At 44.6% G+C, this 15,097-nt stretch overlaps 1 protein-coding gene across 1 annotated transcript in view; it reads left to right on the top strand.

Annotated features, from left to right (window-relative positions):
• The first annotated feature begins 1,429 nt into the window (after window positions 1–1,429).
• Window positions 1,430–15,097, top strand: part of MCC (MCC regulator of WNT signaling pathway) — a 273,066-nt gene continuing 259,398 nt past the window's right edge. Inside the window, exon 1 of the mRNA XM_007085543.2 lies at window positions 1,430–2,032. Within this exon, the coding sequence (XP_007085605.2) occupies window positions 1,976–2,032 (57 nt within the window). The 5' untranslated portion in view covers window positions 1,430–1,975. The remainder of the gene's footprint in view (window positions 2,033–15,097) is intronic.

Here is a 15,097-nt window from a genome sequence, read left to right as displayed (position 1 = left end):
TCCATCTTCAAACACACTTTCAGTTCTCAATAGGGTTTTTTTTTTTAAATGATTTTTAAAGATATTATTTTTAAGTAATGTCTACACCCAACACAGGGCTTGAACTTACAACCTGGAGATCAAGAGTTATATGCTCCACTGACTGAGTCAGCCAGGAGCCCAGTTCTCAATAGGTTTTAATGAGTAAATAAGATAAATAAATGTGGCTTCCTAGTCTCTCCCCATGCAGAAGAGCTTCTCCCAATGTGCTCTAGTCTGGCAGTGCCCCGAAACTTGGGACCCAGTGCTCCCCCAAAGCAGCAAACTTTTTTTTATCCCAATAGTGCCTCTATCAGGCAATGAATGAACTCACCAGGAAGGCAGCTGGGTAAGAAGATAAATGCAAATGGTCAAGCTCTTTGCTCCTTCTTAAAGAGCAAAATAAACATCCTATTTGAGTTGAAAAAAAAAAAAAAAGACCTTGGAAATTAACAATACAATGGCTTTTTCATAGAAGGCTCTAGGAAATGCCAAGTCTGTCACTGGAGATGGAGACATTTTGTTCCCATTGTGTAGAAAGAGACTGATGCGGCCTCTTAAGCAATCCTGCAGACCTACTGTTGGAAGGATCAGAACATTTTTTCAGCGTATTTCAAGTTCAGAGGGACTTTAACCTTTAAGGGGAGAAAAATCCCTTCCCTGTCACCTCCCTACACAGAGATGCTTTAACTTCAGGGAAACTCAAAACTGAGGGGAGTTCTGATTCCACCAGTCTACTGGATATAACAGTCCATTGAATCTTTTCTGATTCATACTCCAAACCCCAGAAATACGGACCTAGCTCTGCTCAGATGAGCAGTGAGATTTTTAAGGAAGGTATGGGGGTTGAAGAGGATGGAGAATGTAACATTTAAAAGGACAGTCTAGCGTTGGGGAGGATGGAAAATGTAAGCCTATTTTATACCTCTCAAGGAATGGGGCATCTTCATTATCGACATGCAGAAAATGTAATCTGCCCCAGCGACAGAGAGGGAGTTTCACAGTGAATTTACACCCTCGGTGTTGACTTTAGACAGATCAGGGGAAAATGACCGTCCTACACTCTTGTAAAATCTTAATGTGCCATGAGAAGTGCACAGCGCTGCCTGATGTACAGTGGTCAGATTTGTCTTGACCTTATTAGATCATGGAAAGGGGCTTCTAGGAGGAATTTTGAAAAAAAAATTTCTGCACAAATACTCAGGTGGCCTTTTCTGTTTCTTCTCTTCCTCCTGGACTTGGGTCCTGTAATTACTATCGCAGAGAGCTGGAAGGATGCCTGCTCTCCCGGCAAGGTCCCCTCTGCTCGGCCTCCTCCCCCCCCCCCGCCCCTTTTCTCTTTCTGGCCCCGCCTTCTCCGCGCACCGAGCAGCTAGACAGCTGTGTTCAATCAGAAACCACTTACAACTCCAGACGATTCAAAAGGGAAACTTCAGCGTGAAGTGCAGCCCCGCTCCGGCTTTCTGTAGCTTTCTTTCCCTCCCTGGAGCCCGAGGAGCGGGTCTCGCTCTCCCCGCCGCCCTGGTTTCTTCGGGAGCTCGCTGAAGCCCTCCGGGGTGCCGGATCCTACTGGGAGGTGCCCTCCAGCCTGGTAATGGGGGGCGGCGAGGCCCCGTAGGAGCGGCTCGGCGGCTCGGAGGGTGGCAGTGCCCCGGGACCCAGCGGTGGGAGCGCGCGGGCGGGTCCCCGCGCCGGCTCGGCCGCTGCAGCAGCTGCGAGCGCGCCACACCGCCGAGCCTCCTGCAGCAATGGCTCGTCCGTGAAACGCCAGCCGACTCTGTGCCTTCCAGGAGAGCTTGCATCCTTGCTTGGGGCTTCCCCACTGTCTTGGGTGAAAATGGCTGTCTAGACTGAAATGTGCCAGAAGGGACCAAGCGGTGGCTATCGAGCCTGGTAAGCCCAACTCAGAAGCTCCGAGACCTGGAGGAGGAGGAGCTCGGCTCTGAAAAGTGCAGTCATGAATTCTGGAGTTGCCATGAAATATGGAAACGACTCCTCGGCGGAACTGAGTGAGGTAAGGAACAGCTGAGGTCGCGAGCTCTGGCTTCTCAGGCATTTGGTTTTCGACAAACGGCCGGTCCCTCCCGATCGCCCCCAGCCCTACACCCCTGCGCCCTACCCACCTCGTGCTCCCAGGCGGGAGGCAGCGCAATTAAAGATTAATAGATTTTTTGGATCTTGTTTTAACTTGTGCTACTCAGGAAATGACCTGAACTGGCTTGATATTTCAGTCTGAAATCAGTGGCTCAAAAAAGAAACAAGCTCTCACCGCGCCGCCAAGACCTTCTGCTCTCCGCGGATCTGGGTCCTTCGTCCCTTCCTACCCCGGTTCCTCCAGTTTAGGCTCAACATTGCTTTTCTTAGCAGTCGGGGATCCCAAGCTGAGCCGAAGCCGTTGGTAACTAATTTGGTGGGGCTGCGGAGCTCATTGGATTGTTAAATCTACCACTTGGCTCCCACGTGTAATGCGTTTGGTTAAGTTCGGGCAAGGTGGTCTCTCGTCGGCGGAGATGAAAGACCCACGCTGGGGAGGGGAGTGGGGAGGAAGCACATCAAAGCGGCTTAGAACTTTTATTTCCGGCCCTGGACTGGACTCCTGAGTCTTTGAGGCAAGCGCATTTGCAATTCCTGGCTCTCACTGTAACATACCCACTTGAGTGTTTGAGACTCTCTTTGAAATTAAAGCTACATCAAACGGTATGCAAATATGTCAGCGGTGAGATGCTCAAAGCCACCTTTTTTTTGATGACTTTAGGGATGCCTCGGGCACAACCCCTCTTCCCCCCCCCCCCCCATGCCCCTGAGCGCCCCCCCCCCCGCGCGCGCTTTGAATACCTGAGAAGTATTCTTTTGAGTGGATGCTCAAAAGAGAGGAGAGGAGGGTTCTGTGTGACCGATGTCTACAGCAGGAGTCTTGGTGGCTGTGGGTTTTCCTCCTAACATCATCACTGAGCTATTTATGGGGCAAAAGTAGAATAAATAGTCTATGCTTCTTGAGTATGGCTGAAGAGAGGAAAGGGGAAGAACAGGAGACCAGTGTAAAAACAGCCGGAAGGCAGACAGAGGTGATGTCAGATTACCGAGGATGAAGGAAAAATGAAAGGATGCAGCCCTGGCTGTGGGGAGAGGGCTGGAGATGGGGAAGGGGGGGGGTGCATAGACCGGGGAAACCTGAGTGGGTCTGCAGCTGGTATCCAGCAGTGAATGCCCTGGGCCCTTGCCTGGTGCTCTGTGTGTTGCTGCTGCGTTGTCCCTACTAGGGTTTAGAGTAGCATTTGGAGGTGTTGGTGAATGAGGTAGAGGCATTTCCTAATCCTGGTGGATTCCCTTGTGGTTTACAAGGTGAGGAGATGCTAAGAGGGGGAGGATGTAACTTGAAAACAAGAGGTTAAGGGAAGAGGCAGGAAGACCTAAGTGATTTTTGCCAATTTTACAAGCAGGGAGAAGTTCACATCAAAAATAGAACGTAGGGCCCTGCTAGGACCAAGGACCCAGGAGAAACCCTATTTAAGGAGGAACCTGTAACTTACCTTGTAAGGTCACTTAAAAATCAAAAACTTAAAGGTGTGTTTGTCCTGCAGAAAGTCTTTCCCTGGTCTTTCACATTATTTCTTTGTGGCAGCATTAATTCTCCTTACCTGAAGTGTGTTGTTGTTACCTTTTGTTTTCAGAATGAATTCCAGGTTTAGGATGAAGGTGGCTAGGATACTGGCTAGAGAAAGAGAGGAGGTCCTAACGGACTTTCCTGGTGTTGGGGTGATCAGGGGAGGGCATTAGTTGAACCCAGAGTTAGGGGGATTCCTTGCCTACTTGTATCCACTCTGATATACTCCTTAGAAAACTTGTGGCCAAAGGGAAGGGTGGAGGGTGCTTCGTGGCCCCCGCGTTAGTTGGAGCGGTAATACTTGAGCATTATGGAACACTTGTCCCTGAGGAAATAAGCTTCTGCCCAATCATAACCTTGAGCAGACACTGAGAAAAGGGAGAGAAAATCTGCTGATCATTTAACTTCTCTGAGGTCTTCTTTCTAGGTTCAGTGATTTAGTTGCCCCTCTGTCTCCCCTTGTCCCAGTTTCCCTGCAGATCTGGTAGTTGCCATAGACAGTAAGGGTAGTTATTTTTTAGTTTTTGGACATGTTTTCAATTAGGGTATGTGTAAGAGAATTTGTAAGGCAAGGGGGTATGTGCGGGTCATACTTGTGGACCCTAAATGTCAGGTCAGTTTATCACGGGCAATAGTTGGAGGATTGACTTTTTTTTTTTTGTAATATGAAATTTATTGTCAAATTGGTTTCCATACAACCCCCAGTACTCATCCCAACAGGTGCCCTCCTCAATGCTCATCACCCCCCCCCCCACCTTTTTTATAATACCTCTATTTCTGAATACAATTCATTTGTATTTCTCACAACTAGGTCTCTGGTGTAAAGGAGCGTTTGTTTCTTTTCACGTAATTTTTCTGTTAAATGCTAGCTTTGCTTTAACGTCTTGGGCGGCAAAGTTGCCAGCCCCTGTTGATGGTTGGTTCCTCCTCCTCACCTGGAAGCAGAGCTAATAAAACCCCCTCAGGGACCCCTTTAGTACCACGTCTTTATTGCCCAGGAGCCTCTAGGCTGTCTGGAGGTCACCGTGGGGTCAGATTCAGCCTGTTGTTCACCAGGCATTTCAGGGCCAGGAAAAACCCTGAAAGAGCCCAGGATGCTGGGGGTCAGAAACAAGAGGCCTCTCTCGTTGGCGTGGACTTGTGAGCTGACCCCTTGTACAGGGGCCCTGTGGGCCCAGGAATTGCTGACCCTTTGGCAGTTATATTGGCGTGGACTCTATCACATCTTCAACAACGGGAGTGACTTGCATCAGTTTTCCAGGTGTAATCTGCTGGTCCCTTCAGTGAGAGCAGCGAGCTTTGGTCAGCTGCTGAGGTGCTGACCTCTGCCTACAATTACTCCAGGAATGCTCGGATACAAGAGAGGCAGGAGGGATTTGGGTGTGAGGGCTACTTGACCTAGAGCTGGGTGTTGGGCGTGAGGTGTTTTGCATGTGTAAGAACTTTTAAGGTCGAAAAACAGGAAATTCATGAATGTGTTCCTTTTGTGTCTTTAGCTGGAACAATAGCTGTTTAAGATCCTGTGAGATGATTCTAGGAGATAGTGAAATTACCCCTACCTGTGGGCATTCAAAACATTTGTGTTTATCCATGACCACAAATGGCTTATATCAAGTCTGAACACTTTAACTAGAGCAAACTAATCCTTAGCATTAACCACAGTAATGCGAAAGGAAAATCTGAGCGGCAGGAATTGGCTGTTCTCTTTTCTTGGCTCTTAGCTGACCCTATCAAAGAATCAAAGGATGTTTTTCTTTTTCTAATGTGAGGTTAAAAGGAAGGACTTCAACACCAGCCAAATCAAGAGTCCTTAGAAAATCAAGTACACAGTCAGCAGCACTGGATTAAATTCTCCCAAATCTCGTCAAGGGAAGGCTCTTAATTCTTCCTCCTCGCCATGGATTTTTGGTTTGCACTCAGTTATGTTTGTCTTGATGAAACTTGTGGGACCTGTATATAGTTTGACATTGCTGCACTACCACGGTCGCGTTTCCTAGTTCTTAGAATAGTTCAGATTTGGGGAGAAGGAGGTCTCAAGGCACAGTATTTGCAAGGTATGATTTGAATTCACTAAATCTTTACAGGAGAGCTGTCTACTGGATCTGCTTGTCTGGTAGAAAGCTACTTATTTATGCAGCAAAATAAAAATTTATCTTTAAGGGTTCTTTCCTGGTGATCATTAAAACCCCTGGGGAATAAAAAAAAATACTCAAGAATAATTTGTCTGAAGCAATCAACTTAGATTTTTTTTTGCCTTTTAAACATTAAACAATGTTTACCTTAGTTGCCCCTGGAAATCCTACTTCCCTTGCTCTTTCCTTATCCCTTTATTCAAAGCTGCTTTCATGACATGATTCCACTCCAGAACATAGTCTATAGAGGCAACTCTTCGTGTGCTTTCACCATATACTTGTTGGGTAGCTATGGAAACTCCACATCTTCGTTGATACTCTAATTAAGAAGTGGATTTGTATAGGAGAAAGTTGTTCTCTACATGGATAATCCTGTATGACTGTCTCTCAGGGGCCATCTAACAGATAGATGTAGGCTTTGTCAGCCAGTTATAAAATATCAGAGTTGGAGGGGCCTGTGAGATCACCTAGTATTCCCATACCCCTTTATACTCCTTTGTCTTTATAGAATCAACTTCGCTGTAACGAGTTGTTTAATGTCTCTCCCAGCCATAGACCATCAGCACCAGAAGAACAGTGTGAAGACCTGTCATAGAGTCTGGCACATAGTAGGTGTTCTACACACATTTGAATGAATGAACACCTTGCCTCTCCCTTTCCATTTTTTTTTTTTAATTTAAACTTAAAAAAAAAATTTACATCCAAATTAGTTAGCATATAGTGCAACAACGATTTCAGGAGCAGATTCCTTAATGCCCCTTATCCATTTAGCCCATCCCCCCTCCCACAACCCCTCCGGTAACCCTGTTTGTTCTCCATATTTAAGAGTCTCTTCTGTTTTGTCCCCCTCCCTGTTTTTATATTATTTTTGTTTCCCTTCCCTTATGTTCATCTGTCTTGTCTCTTAAAGTCCTCATATGAGTGAAGTCATAGATTTTTGTCTTTCTCTGACTAATTTCACTTAGCATAATGCCCTCAGTTCCATCCACATAGTTGCAAATGGCAAGATTTCATTCTTTTTGATTGCCGAGTCATACTCCATTGTGTGTGTGTGTATATATACACATATATATTCATATACATACATACATATATATATATATATATATATATATATATATATATACATACACACCATATTTTCTTTATCCATTCATCCATCAAGGGACATTTGGGCTCTTTCCATACTTTGGCTGTTGTTGATAGTGCTGCTATAAACATGGGGGTGCATGTGTCCCTTCGAAACAGCACACCTGTATCCCATGGATAAATGCCTAGTAGTGCAATTGCTGGGTCGTAGGGTAGTTCTATTTTTAGTTTTTTGAGGAACTTCCATACTGTTTTCCAGAGTAGCTGCACCAGCTTGCATTCCCAGGCAGTTCTTTTAAAATGTAGGATTGAAACTGGCACAGAGTCATTTCTGTGCATCTGTTGGTCAAAAACAGCTATATGCTTAGCCCAGATTGAAAGCTGTGAAGAAATAGACTCTACCTCTCCAAGGCGTATATAACAAAGAATTTGCAACTTTTTTTTTTTTTTTTTTTTGCAACTATTTTTAATCTACTCCAGAGGCCTCAAAAACGCAAAGCCTTGTCTAAAACCCTCTTCTCTTAATTCTCAGTGCCTGACAATAGTTTTTGTTTGGTCTCTTAGCTGTTAATTCAGTGGTTTTACAGGGTATTGACCTGCTTCATTATCAAAACCCTATGAGAGACATTCTGTTAGGCCCATTCTACAGGTGTGGAGATTGAGGCATAAAGAGGTGAAAACACTTACTGAGGTTTTACAGACTATTAGTGGTGGAATCAGGTTTCCAGCCCTAGGAGTCTTTCTCCCAGGTCCATCATTTGTACGTGGTTTCCTTTCATCAGTTTCTCTTCGTGCTCTCAGCTTGTGATCACATGTTCCTAGGAGGGAGCATTCTGTATAATAGGCCTTTTTAACTTGATGTGTATTGTAATCTCTGTGCAATACACAGATAAATATTTTTGATAAAAATGAAATGAATATGATTAAAGGGATATGGTCACTGCCATCACCTTCAACTGGCTGAGGAATTCTATGCATTGATTTTCCCAGAGCCCTAAAAGCAGATTTGTCAATAAAGAATGGGTGATCCTCATCCAGGAGGGCCTTCCTTTCTGTCCTTGTTTACTGCTAGGGAGATAGGGGCATGGCGACCTCTGTCTCCCACTAAGAGGTCCCACTGGCTGTGTACTCAGAGGGACCTGAGGGATTAGTCCTACCATGTTTGAGGTGCCAGAATAAGGCTTTCTTTGTCACAGAATGAGTGTTCTCCCACCCCTGCAGGTGGGGCTCTAGGCTCCTACTACAGTTTGCTAAATCACTGTGGCACTGCAGAGGGCAGAGGTTGGCAGAGAAAGCCAGGAAACATAGTGAAGTTGGTGGCCAAGGCCACGTGGCAAGGCAGCTGCTGGTGGTCAGGTCCTGAGGAAGCACATGCTGAATGTGGCAGTGAGGCCATGACTCAGTTCCAGCTGGCCAGGGGAAATAGATTAAATGTGGCTGGAACCAGGGGGTCACCAAAGTAACAAGAAAAAGGAGAAATGGGATAGGAGAGTAGGAGGTTAGTCAAAGACCAGGCAGGTGATTGGGGCTGAGGTGGCCATAGACGTGAAAGCCCAGAGAGAACATTGATTCCAAGGGTGTGCTTTGTCCAACTGGGTAGTTGTAAAATGAATCCCAAGACTTCTCCATATTAAGGAAGTACTTACAGGATGTGTGGCTACCGGATTTGAGGCACCAGAGCTTTGAGTGGGTGGGGGCACCCATGCAGGATAAGGAAAGGGGTGGCAATACTCAGGAGGTAAACTCCAGGGTGCTTTAGTAGCTGCCCGAAGCTCCTTACCCCAGCACAAGCCATGTGGAACACTTCCTCCAAAATGAGACTGGAACGGAAGATAAAAGCTGCATTTATGGCAACATTAAGAAGATGCTGCTGAACAAAGACTTCAGATTCAGGTTTTGATCTAAGGAATCAAATTTCAGAAAACCAAGATTACATTTTAAGTAATTTCTCGATTCTGGGAAAGAGGTTTGTATTGGTGAGATTGTGGAATCAGATAAGCCAAAAAGCTCTGAAAACTGACAGTACTGAGGATGTGGACTTGTGCATCAGGGAGGGCATGTCAGGGCAGAGATAGATTATATGCAGTTATTTTCTCCATCCCTTCTCTTGCTTCCCACCCCCCCCCCCCCAACTACACCCAGATTCCTAACGTTGGTATCTTTCACTTTTGAAAGAAATAAGGAGAGAATAACCTGGATTACACAGATAAACAGAAGTTCAATTTATAGAGTAAATATTTACTGGGACCATACAGCTGTTCTCTTTCTGGCAAATGTCCTTTTCTCTCGCTGAACAGAAATAGCCAAAATTAGTTCCTGGGGGAAGGAGGACACCTTTTGAAAGGTTTGTGTTACCATAAGGAGTGATTGAGGTTGCAGAGTACTTTATATGTGCAAATCTTTTCAGATATTTCTTAAACTCAGCAAAGAAGTTAAACCAAATCAAATCTAGGAGAAACAAAAATCCCAAATTAGCAGCTGTTGATTCCACTTGCTATATAAGAAGCTGTAGGTTAGGGTTTGTTAACTTTGTAAACAAGCAATAAAAACCTGTTGGGTTGGGAACATTGTGTGCTAAAAGCTACTTGAAGCTTTGGCGGGTGGGATATTTTGAGGCAGATCCCTTGTCCTGAGGTTTGATCAGTGCTTGGAACAACCCATGATGGGGCATATGGGACCAGAGATGGAAATGCATCTTAAGCCAAAGGCTGTAGTGTTTGATTACCTGAGAACAGAAAGTTTCATGAAACCTCTGTGTGTATGCATGCACGTCAGTTAACGATTCCAGCTGGATTTGTGAAAAATACTGAAGCAGTTGTCAAGGGAAGAATGCCAACATGGGAAGAGATTGCCTGGCAGTTAGAAAAAGCAGTGGAGTCCTCTGGTTGGTTGCGTGGTAAGAGTGGGAGTAATTGCTTGTCCCTGTTTCCTATGGGCTGTGTGGACTTGTGCACAGAATATGTGGCACACTCACTTTGGGCGGTTTCTGGCCTCCCACGTTGGTTGTTCCTGCCCTCACCTATGTTCACAACACTTACTATAATTATCCATAGCTTTCGTGTGAGACCAGGAGATCTTTGAAGGCAGGGACGGAGGAAAACCCCTCACTATTGCCAGCACTTAGTCAGTATGTGACATGGTAGAGCATCCACATCAACAAATTTTGAAGCTACTTGTTTGGACCAAACTGCAACTTGGCATTAGAGTGTGACAGATGTGTTGGATTGACCACTTCTATAATTTGGTTGAAGGGCACATTTGGGGGAATTTAGTTTGGTCATTATTATTATTTAAAAAAATTTTTTTTAACATTTATTCATTTTTTAAATTTTTTTATTTAAAAAAATTTTTTTTTTAACATTCATTTATTTTTGAGACAGAGAGAGACAGAGCATGAACGGGGGAGGGTCAGAGAGAGGGAGACACAGAATCCGAAACAGGCTCCAGGCTCTGAGCTGTCAGCACAGAGCCCGACGTGGGGCTAGAACTCACGGACCGTGAGATCATGACCTGAGCTGAAGTCGGCCGCTTAACCGACTGAGCCACCCAGGCGCCCCAACATTTATTCATTTTTTGAAAGAGAGAGCATGAGTGGGGGAGGCGCAGAGAGAGAGGGAGACACGGAATCTGAAGCAGGCTCCAGGCTCTGAACTGACAGCACAAAACCTGACACGGGGCTCGAATCCACGGACTGAGATCATGACTTGAGCCGAAGTTGGTTGCTTAACTGAGCCACCCAGGCGCCCTGTTTAGTTTGGTCATTATTACCATAACTTACCCTCTATTCCCCATTGGTTTATTCAGTCAGCAAATACAGTGGGTCTTCTATATATGCTAAGTGCTGTTCTTAGGTGTGGGGGTACAGAAACAAAACTGCTATAGTCCTTGTTCTGATGGAGCCTACATTCTAGAGGGAAACAGACCATACATGTGACAGGTGTATGTCCACTGATGGTATGTGCTGGAAAGAAAATTCACAGGGAATGAAGGAGGGAGGATGCCATTGTAGTGATCGGGGAAGACCTGTCTGTGGGAATCTTTGAACTGAGACCTGAATGAAATGAGGGATAGAGCCACGCAAAGATGGGAGATGATCATTTTAAGTGGGGGAAGAACAAAGGCAGAGGTCAGATACACATGGTGTGTTTAAACAAGGGGTTGAAGCAAGGAGACAGTGGAAAGAGAAGATGTCTGAGAAAAATGGTTCTGCCAAGATTACCTATAGCCTCCTAGGCTATGGAAAAGAATTTGGATTTCTCTGGAGAGTTTTGATATGCCTGAACTGATATATAAATGTGTGTGCATGTGGATATACACACACGTACATATATGTATTTACATAATTTATTTACATAATTTATTTATTTGTGGGGCAGGGTGGAGGAAATTTTGGGAAGAGGAGGTGTTAGCAAAAAAAGGCCAGGAAGATTGTCTCCCAAAAGCCAATTTAAAGAAGTTATTTTCAGAAAAGAGTGAAGTTAACAAATGCCCCATCCCTCCCTTTTGTTTCATTCACTACCTTAAAGCCTGGGCATATTCCCAAATTTTCAAATTGTGTGATTTTAAAATTATTTTTGGACATTTTCAGAATATTTGAGATCATTTTCCTCTTGAATGATTTAAAGAACTGAGTGGCATGGACAGTGGTCACAAATGATTTGAAAACTGCCTTCCCTTGCTGGATGGTTCAGTGTTGATGGATGATGATGATGTAGAATATAGTTGGGTTCTGAATTAGGAAAACTGGGCTCTCCTTTCCACTATCACTTGGACCAATTTCCTTCCACTGTTTAGAATCATTGACTTTTATTTTTTATGAAATTCAGTATCAGTTCTGAGGAGCCTGGAATGCTGACACTTTTTTTCCTGTTGAAAAGTTATTTGTGGGGGCAACTGGGTGGCTCACTTGGTTGAGTGTCTGACTCTTGATTTTGGCTCAGGTCACAATTCCAGGGTCAAGCCCTGCATTGGGCTCCATACTAAACATGGAGTCTGCTTAAGATTTTCTCTCTCTCTTTCTCTTTTTCTGCCCTTCTCTGCCCCTCTCCTACTCACATGCACACTCGCTTGCATGCTCTCTCTCTCCCTCTCTCTCTCACAAATTAAAAATGTAGGGCACCTGGGTGGCCCAGTTGGCTGAGTGCCCAACTTTGGCTCAGGCCATGATCTCATGGTTTGTGTTTGAGCCTGCATCTGGCCTGCTGCTGTCAGCACAGAGCCCACTTTGGATCCTCTGTTCTGCTCTCTGACCCTGTCTTGCTTGTGCTTTCTCTCAAAAGTAAATAAACATTAAAAAAAAAAAAGTTATTTGGTAGTCAGATTATACCAGAAAGTTGTCTGGTAAGCATGGAATTGGACAAAGGAGATTCTTCAATTGGGTGGTACCATTTAGCCATTTTTGATTGGAGGTTTATCTTATTCAAGCCATTTGCATGACTGATGAGGAAACTGAGGGCTGAATAAGGCAGGCTAGGGGCAGAGGGGGGAAGTATGGAACCCAGATTTTTTTTTTAAACTCCTAGGGATAATACTTCCTCTTCTGCCTCAAGTTACTCTGTTTCTGTATCACAGGATTTGCTGTAAAGTATGTGTCTTCTATTGTTCTGTCATTATCTTAAAAAGAGGAAGCATAATTCTTTAGCAAATCTTGTTTTATACAACATTACTACTAATCGCACTATTAAAATAATTAGAATTTAGTTTTTGCTCTGATCTTTTGGGTATATGTTAGTAGTCTTCTCTCAGTGGGTTCTTACTGGCTGAGATTATTGGGACCTAAAAATCTTAAAAATCCAGAGGGGCAGTTGTGTTCTGTTTTGGCGAAATGAGAGATGTGCTTAGTGTTTGGCTGGTTTGCCAGCTGCTCTCTGTTGATGTTTGCATGACTTGGTCAATATTATCCTTTTCTAAAAATTGTGGTAAACTATACATACCAAAAAATCTCCCATTGTAACCATTTTTATTATTTTTCTCATGTTTGTTTTGAGAGAGAGAGTGTACCCACACAAGTGGGGGAGGGGCAGAGAGAGAGGGAGAGAGAGAACCACAAGCGGGCTCTGTGATGGAGAGACAGTGAGTGCGGAGCCTGATGCAGGGTTTGATCTCACAAACAGTGAGATCGTGATCTGAGCCAAGATCAAGAGTTGGTGCAACCAACCGAGCCACCCAGGCACCTTCAACCATTTTTAGATACACAGAGCTGTGGCATTAGTACATTCACACTGCGGTGCACCCATCCTCGTTTTGCATCTCTGGTACTTTTTCATCTCCCCCAGCTGAAACTCTGTTCCTGTTAAACACTAACTCCCCATTTCTACCCTACCGCCCTCTTGGCAACCACTCTTTGACTCTCTGTGAATCTGGCCAATCTAGATCCTTCATGTAAGTGTAATCATAAAACTTGTCCTTTTGGGACTGGTTTATTTCCCTTAGCATAAGGTCTTAAGTACATCAGTACTGTAACTAAAGATTCATCAGTACAGTAGCATGTCAGTTTTCTTCCTATGTAAGGGTGTGTACTGTATGTTCATATCCTATTTTGTCTATCCATTCATCCATCCATCAGTGGACACTTGGGTTGCCTGCACCTTTTGGCTGTTGTGAATAACACTGCAATGAACACAGGTGTGCAAATATCTGACTCCCTGCTTTTGCTTTTTTTGGGTATACACCCAGAAGTGGAATTACTACACCATATGGTAATTTTGTGTTTAAAATTTTGAGCAATCACCTTCACATTTTCCATAGTGGCTGCTGTACTTTCCATCATCCCCACCAGCAGTGCCCAAAGGTTCCAGTTTCCCCACATCCTTGCCAGCACTTGTTCTTTTGGTTTTGCTTTGCTTTTTTTTTTTTTTTTTTTTTTTTTTTTTGCTTTGCTTTTTATATAATAGCCTTCCTAATGGCTGTGAGGTGGTATCTCATCCTTGGTTCTATTTGCAGTTTCATAATGATTCCTGAATGTTGAAGATATTCTCATGTGCTTATTGGCCATAGCATCTTTGGAAAAATGTCTGTTCAAGACCTTGTCCCTGCCCCCCCTCCCTTTTTTTTAAATTAAGTAGGCTTCATGCCCAGTGTGGAGCCCAGCTCGGTGCTTGAACTCAGGACCCCAAGATCAAGACCTAAGCTGAGATCGAGTCCCATGCTAACTGATTGAGCCATCCAGGTGCCCCCTTTGCCTGTTTTAAAATTGAGCTGGGTTTTTGTTTGTTTGTTTGTTGTTGTTGCTCTGTAGGAGTTCTTCCTATAATTGGGATATTCATTCCCTATCCCTTTCTCCTTTGTGCAGATCTTGTGTTCTCCATGGTTGGGGCTTTGCAGGTGCTTATGCCTTGCTTAGTTCCAGATGGAGAGACAGTGAGTGTGAAGCCAGGCAGGAGAATGGAGGTTTCCCCATGGAAAACAAACAGGCTCCGCCCAAGCCAGGAGGCTCCTTCCTCCTCGGTGTCCAGGAAGAAGGTGCTTCCGGACACATTGTGGGGCCAGCACGCACTTCATAGGCTGGCGACCAGCAGCTTTGCCTGTGGACTGGCTTGACGCTCTCTAGCAGTGTTAGGCACCAGAGCTACGAGTTTTTTGTTTTTTTAGGTTTTATTTATTTTTAAGAGAGAGGAGAAGAGAGAAAGTGGGGGGAGGGGCAGAGAGAGAGGGAGACACAGAATGTGAAGCAGGCTCCAGGCTCTGAGCTGTCAGCACAGAGCCTGACTTGGGACTTGAACTCGCAGACCGCAAGATCATGACCTGAGCTGAAGCCAGAAGCCAGATGCTTAGCTGACTGAGAGTTACAAGTGTTAGGTCCCTGGCATTTGAAGAGTTACTTTGTTCCACAACATGCTGTGATTTCACAGTATTTAAAGAGGGGTTTTAGGAAAGGCTTTTAGAAAGAGGGGCCTGTGGAGAGGAGCCAAGAAGTCTGAGACTGGCCTGTTAGATTAGATAACTGTTACTTTATTTCTTGGTGCTGTGAATATAATCCTGGTTAAACCAAAATCTAATTTATTTTCATGCTTGATTGGGAGCACTTTTGATGAAGTGTTTGGATGAGAGTAAGCATCATATAGGAGTGCTAGTGCTGCGGGAATGAGTGAGTCCAGGGGCTGCTGGCCCAGACTGATTATTAATAGAGCGTTAGTAGTCAGTAGGGGGAAAATAGGTGAGCTGGACCCCCAGGACAGGAGGAATTTTTACTTGCAGCTGAGAATGGGTAGGTTTTAACTTGAATGTCGGGTCCCCTCTTTTCAGGATGCCTTGA

The sequence above is a fragment of the Panthera tigris genome, chromosome A1 (genome assembly GCF_018350195.1).
Source record: "Panthera tigris isolate Pti1 chromosome A1, P.tigris_Pti1_mat1.1, whole genome shotgun sequence".
NCBI lineage: Eukaryota > Metazoa > Chordata > Mammalia > Carnivora > Felidae > Panthera > Panthera tigris.
This window is presented reverse-complemented; position numbering and strand designations above follow the sequence as displayed.